Here is a 6,389-nt window from a genome sequence, read left to right on the forward strand (position 1 = left end):
ACACTTAAACGGGTGATTGGTTCTTATTTGAAACTTGAATATATAGATTTGAATTTGTTTCAAATATGAATATTAATTAATATGAAATAATAACTATACTTCAATTTTAGACAAAAATTAATTTTCTTTTAATTTTCTATATTGACATAAAAATTAAATAATTAATTTTTCTTTTTTGTCAAGTCACAATGGATGAATGGTACTGCATGAAACCTTCCAAATTAATTTAGTCAAGTTTGCATTGTTTTATTTCCTCCGATTATCTGTATTCATAGTTAGAAAATTATTGAATGAAGTTTTTCAATAGGTATCGAAAAGCAAGTCTTCAGTATCTTAGCCAAACCCTAATTTCTTCTATATCTTTCCTTCTCTTATTTTCCACTTGATGGGAAAAAACAAATCAATGATATTGGAACTCATGAATTTCTAACGAGTTTCCAATGTCTATATTGGTTATGAAAATAGAATCCGAAGACTTAAGAGAGAATAATCTTGAAGGAGAAATCATTATCCACTAAGATTTATATCAAGAGGTACTTTGATTAAATCCATTAAGGGAGCCATGGAACATTTTCTTTCATTTTCAATTACATATATTATGAGGCTGTCAAGAATAATTAGGAGCTGATCATAGCAACCCAAGACATACGCTGCAAGTCAATACCCTTCCCAACAAACACGTTGGAAGTCAACATCATTCCTACTTCCTCCAAGCTTGGGAGGCTTAGTATACAAGGCTTTGCCTATAAAGCTCGTTTCCGCTCCACGTTATCCGCTACATGTTATCCATATCTCTTCTTCTTTCCTTAATCTTCACCACTTCAGTTTCATCCAGATTTGTTGCCTCTTTGGTGCTTCAAGCTCTGAAACAACATGGATGGTGGACTAACATTGACCTGGCTGATCGTTCTTCTGGTTATTATTTCCTTGCACAACTCGAGATGGGTTTCAGGGACCTTCCATGAAAACCAGTCTAGTCGGCGGAAGCTCGCGGCGAAGGAAGGTAGGTATTCATTTTTATTGTAGGTGTCAGTTCATGTTAGTGGTCATATTCGTATCATGTCAAGTTCTAGGCATTCTAGTAAATATATAAGTCATTAAAAATATAAAATCAAATACTATATAATTATTAAACATGTAACACATTGTATAACTCATTTAACAATCAAGTTTTTATATTAATAATTTGATTGAGTTAGGTTTTGTTTAAGCATATATGATCACTATCTCAATCAAAACATGTTCGTAGTTCAATTGACTTATTTATTCAAAATGATATTTAAATAATTTAAAGTTATAATTAGGTTAATCAGCATGTGGTAAATTGGTCAGATCAAATTCGTGTTATATAAATTCATCCAAAAACTATTTATTTATTAAATGTATTATGCATATCAATACAAGTTTAGTCTAACCGTGATTATACTCATCTCATACCCATAAAAAGTATGTTGGGTTCAAATCATATTGACAAATTGTATCAAATTTTGTCACTCCGAATTTTTATACAATTTAGCACCATCTTGCAACAACATATTTTTCTTCATAAAATAAGGAGCTAGTTGTAGTGTAGATAAGCATATTCATTACAAAGTCTATTTAGTTTGAGTGAGTTTGAAACTTTGTAGGGTTCATAAGCATCGATTGTGGGATAGCTCCGGGCTCCTATTATACAGATAGTGAAACCGAGATATATTACACTTCGGATGCAGGATTCATAGATACTGGAATCAATTATAACGTTTCCGAAGAATATGTTTATCAAAATAACGATCAACATCTCAAGAACGTTAGAAGCTTCCCAGAAGGAGACAGGAACTGTTACACCCTATGGCCAGGACAAGGCAAGAATCATAAGTATTTGATCAGGGCTCGGTTCTTGTATGGGAATTATGATTCCAAGAATCAACTTCCAATCTTCAAACTATATCTGGGTGTTGACGAATGGACCATAGTGAATATAGGAAATGTCAATTCTACTTACAGGAAGGAAATCATACACATACCAATTACAGATTACATAGATGTGTGTCTGGTAAACATCGGTTCAGGGACACCATTCATATCAGTGTTAGAGCTCAGACGGCTTAATGATTCGATTTATAGTCCAATTGAACCAGGGTCACTGATTCTCTATGACAGGTGGGATTTTGGTACACAACAAGAGGAGTGGAAGTTAATCAGGTGAGGCACTAAAACATGTTCTTTGAAAACACCCTATTTTTTTATTCTCAAAACAAAAAACCATTTTTTGTTTTTTAGATTTTGTTAAACCAATTTTCCTTTAATTCTCTACGTATATGGAACTAACAAATGTAAATGTATATTGTGATCATTTAGGGAAAAAGATGATGTTTACGATCGGATTTGGAAACCATTTACAGGGTCATCTTGGTTGTCCATTAATATATCAGTTGTAAGTTCTTCCTTTAGTACCTCTGACTATAAACTACCGGGTATTGTCATGGCGACTGCTGCAAAACCTGCAAATGAAAGTGAATCCTGGGGTATCTCTTTAAGCATAGATGATGATCCTTCTCAAAAGTTGTACATTTACATGCACTTTGCGGAGGTTGAGGATCTCAAAGGCCAAATCAGAGAATTTACTGTCTCCGTGAATGATGAACCATTTAGTGGGCCTGTGGCTCCTAGACTCCTTTTTTCGGACACCGTGTCTAGCAAATATTCCATTAGTGGAAGTACCACAAAGAAATTGTCCTTTTCACTAGAAAGGACAAACAGATCCACGCTTCCGCCAATTATTAATGCTATGGAGGTTTACATGTTAAAAGAATTCCCACAATCATCAACTCAACAAAACGATGGTAGCCTCTGTTCCGTTCTGTTAGATATATATTCTAACTTAGTTAAAATGGTCCAGCTTTACTTAATTCCTTTCCTGTTTTTCTTGGAAAATACTAGTTGATGCAATCAAGAGGATCAAATCAGATTACGCAGTGGGCAGGAACTGGCAAGGAGACCCATGTCTCCCCATGGAATACCAATGGGATGGCCTCACTTGCAGCCATAATACTTCCCCTACTATAATCTCATTGTGAGTTTGCCATTTCAAACAACTTCATGTTTGCAGGGATGTACTGGTGAAAGTAATTAGGAGTTACAAAGTTTGATATGATTCATTAACATGACTGAAACTCACCAAGTTTTTCATGAATTTGGGTTAAGTATAATTGAGTTTAAGTAAAATTCATGTCGACTTACATAACTTGTTTAATAAATAAGTAGTTTTTAAGTTTATATAATACGAAATTGATCAAAATTGACTCATTTAATAATCATATTGATTAACCTTATTATAAATTTTGGTTATTTAACTCATAAATGATTCATTATAAATTTGTTTTTAAATAGATGGATTAATTGAGCTAAAAGCATATTTAGTGAAGACACATATCATATATACTTATACAAAGACCTAATTCGACTTTGATTATTAAATATAAAGACTTGATTATTAAATGGGTTACATAACCTACTACTTGTTTAATATTTAGGTAGCATTTGAGTTTATGTTTTTAGCATGATTGTCATGTTAGATTTGGGTTGACCTATGCAATAGAATATTTAAGGTTTGACATCACACGATCCATCAATATAAATTGCCAACCATAAATATTATAAATCTTTTTCTAATAAATGACACAAAGGATTTACTAATATATGCCACTCTACCTTGCAAGCAGGAACCTCTCATCTAGCAATTTGTCCGGGAATTTACTTACTTCATTTTTGAGTCTCAAATCATTACAAAATCTGTAAGTATTAGCAGCCATGAGCAGTATTAGTCACCTAAAAAAATGGTGGCAGCATGAATATCTTCTCTATAATCTGATGGAGGCCGGAGGCCTTTGCTCAAAATGCATGCAACTCAAATTATTTCAGGGATTTATCATACAACAACTTGACTGGACCTGTACCAGAATTTTTTGCTGACTTTCCATCTTTAAAAACTCTGTAAGTAATTAACTTTTAGTTTTGGGATATTTGAATAATTTAGGATACATATGCAGGTAATCTGAGTATTTGATCTTGTCTTTGCAGGAATTTAACGGGGAACAACCTAACAGGTTCGGTTCCACAGGCTGTTACGGATAAGTTCAAGGATGCAACTCTGAGGTTTGCTTATTAATGATCTTTTCTAGTACTTGTTCTCAGTGTTTGTTTATAGAATTCTTGACTTACCATGTTCTATTTTATGCAAGTTTTGGAGAAAATCCAAATCTTTGTCCGTCAGTCTCGTGCCAAGGACAGAAAAAGAAGAAGAAGAAGAACAAGTTCTTTGTTCCTGTTCTTACATCCATTCTGTCTGCGATTGTGATCCTGGTCCTCATAGCTGCCCTTGCAATCGTCCGGAAGTTGACCAAGAGGAGAGAAACCAAAGGTATTTTCTTTCTTTCACTTTCATTTTTTTCTAAGTGAGGATTTAACATTTTATTACTCCATTTTTGTTGTGATTTCCTTAGCTACAACCATAGAGACGGTCACTGAACGCCCCAAAGAAGGGCCATTGAAGTCAGGGAATTGTGAGTTCACTTACTCTGAGGTTGTGGGTATCACCAATAACTTTAATAGCCCCATTGGTAGAGGAGGATTTGGAGAAGTTTATCTAGGCACTTTGGCAGATGACACTCAGGTTGCCGTCAAGGTTCATTCTCCATCATCAAATCAAGGCCCTAAGGCATTTCGAGCGGAGGTTAGACAAAGCAATCCATCCATGGCTCTACAGTACTATAAGTTCTCCATCTGATGTCAAGACACTAAAAAATTTGAAATATTGCAGGCGAAACTCTTGACGAGAGTTCATCATAAAAACTTGGTTCGTCTAATTGGGTACTGCGATGACAGTACAAACATGGTTCTCATTTATGAATACATGTCCAAAGGAAACCTGCAACAGAAGTTATCAGGTATATATATATATGTATTGACCACTCTTGATCACAGGTATATAACTTTAATTGGAAGCTACTCGTGGACTTTAATGTTTATGCATTTGCTGTAGCGAGAGAAGCTGCAGATGTTTTGAACTGGAAACAGAGACTTCAAATTGCAGTAGATGCAGCACATGGTCAGTAATTAAGCGGAGATCTTCCACATTATAATTAATGTGCATTCAAATATTTCTGTAATTTGTGATTCTTTTCTTGCTTAATTGTGTAGGATTGGAGTATCTACACAATGGCTGTAAGCCACCAATAGTCCACAGAGACATGAAATCTTCCAACATTCTATTAACTGAATCACTGCAAGCCAAGATAGCTGATTTTGGAATGTCCAGAGATCTTCAAAGCTTATCAACTGACCCAGTAGGCACGCCTGGATATTTTGATCCTGAGTAGGTGTTAATTAATGACATTATTCCTTACAATTTTTACATAATTGCTTCCTTATTGATCATGAACTATTAATTACTTCCTATATATGCAGATGCCAGTCCACAGGAAATTTGAATGAGAAGAGCGATGTTTATAGCTTTGGGATTGTTTTATTGGAGCTAATCACCGGCCGGCGTGCAATAATCCCTGGGGGCATTCATATAGCTGGATGGGTTAGTCCTATGATTGAAAGAGGGGATATTCGAAGCATTGTTGATCCAAGGTTACAAGGAGATTTCAACACCAATTCTGCCTGGAAAGCAGTAGAGATAGCCTTAGCATGTGTAGCATCAACAGGAATGCAAAGGCCAGACATGAGTCATGTAGTGGTAGACTTGAAGGAATGTTTGGAGACGGAGGTGGCTTCCAGGAGAATTCAGAGGGTAGGTGGCCACAGCATCGGATCAGGCAATTTCCTAGAAAATGTTCCCTTGGTTCTTAGCACTGAAGTGGCTCCCCATGCTAGGTAGTTGTGGTTGTTTGGCGCTAGTAGTTTCAGTTAATGTGATAGATTTGATTAATGTTAGCATGTGGGGAATATGGTGCGCTCCTCTATATTTTGAATTGTGTCCATGAAAAATTCTATATTGGATAAATTTACCAACTTTTCCTTAGACTTTAGGCTATATTTGGTCCTAGAAAGTTTGAAGGAAAATGAGAGACAAAGAAAATAGATAGGAAAAGTAGAAGAAAAGAAAAAATGAAGGATTTAAAATCAATAAATTATTTTTATATCATATTTCAAACTTATTTTACTTATTTAACTCTTTTATATAAAGATTAAATAATTCAAAAGCATATAAATCTCTTACAAATTGTTATAATATTTTATTTTCTTTTGTATTTTTTTTATGACACAAACATGAGAAAATCATTTTCTTTAACATTTTTTTTGACACTTTTTTAAAAATCAACCCTTAGTTCAAGCTAGTACACTATGATATTTCACATGTTAAGGAATCAATTAAAACAAAGGAAGAAGGCAAGTAAGTT

The 6,389-nt window shown here is 34.5% G+C and overlaps 1 protein-coding gene across 1 annotated transcript; it reads left to right on the top strand.

The window, feature by feature from the left end:
* The first annotated feature begins 843 nt into the window (after nt 1-843).
* Nucleotides 844-6,010, top strand: LOC117922318 (senescence-induced receptor-like serine/threonine-protein kinase). The gene is made up of 13 exons (XM_034840430.1): nt 844-1,003; nt 1,629-2,184; nt 2,341-2,825; nt 2,923-3,055; nt 3,705-3,776; nt 3,904-3,975; nt 4,063-4,137; nt 4,224-4,402; nt 4,485-4,714; nt 4,802-4,928; nt 5,024-5,089; nt 5,182-5,356; nt 5,449-6,010. The coding sequence occupies exons 1-13, from the start codon at nt 874-876 to the stop codon at nt 5,864-5,866; spliced, it is 2,718 nt and encodes a 905-aa protein (XP_034696321.1). The 5' UTR covers nt 844-873; the 3' UTR covers nt 5,867-6,010.
* Nucleotides 6,011-6,389: the final 379 nt, after the last annotated feature.

This window comes from Vitis riparia, chromosome 9 (genome assembly GCF_004353265.1).
Source record: "Vitis riparia cultivar Riparia Gloire de Montpellier isolate 1030 chromosome 9, EGFV_Vit.rip_1.0, whole genome shotgun sequence".
Taxonomy (NCBI): domain Eukaryota; kingdom Viridiplantae; phylum Streptophyta; class Magnoliopsida; order Vitales; family Vitaceae; genus Vitis; species Vitis riparia.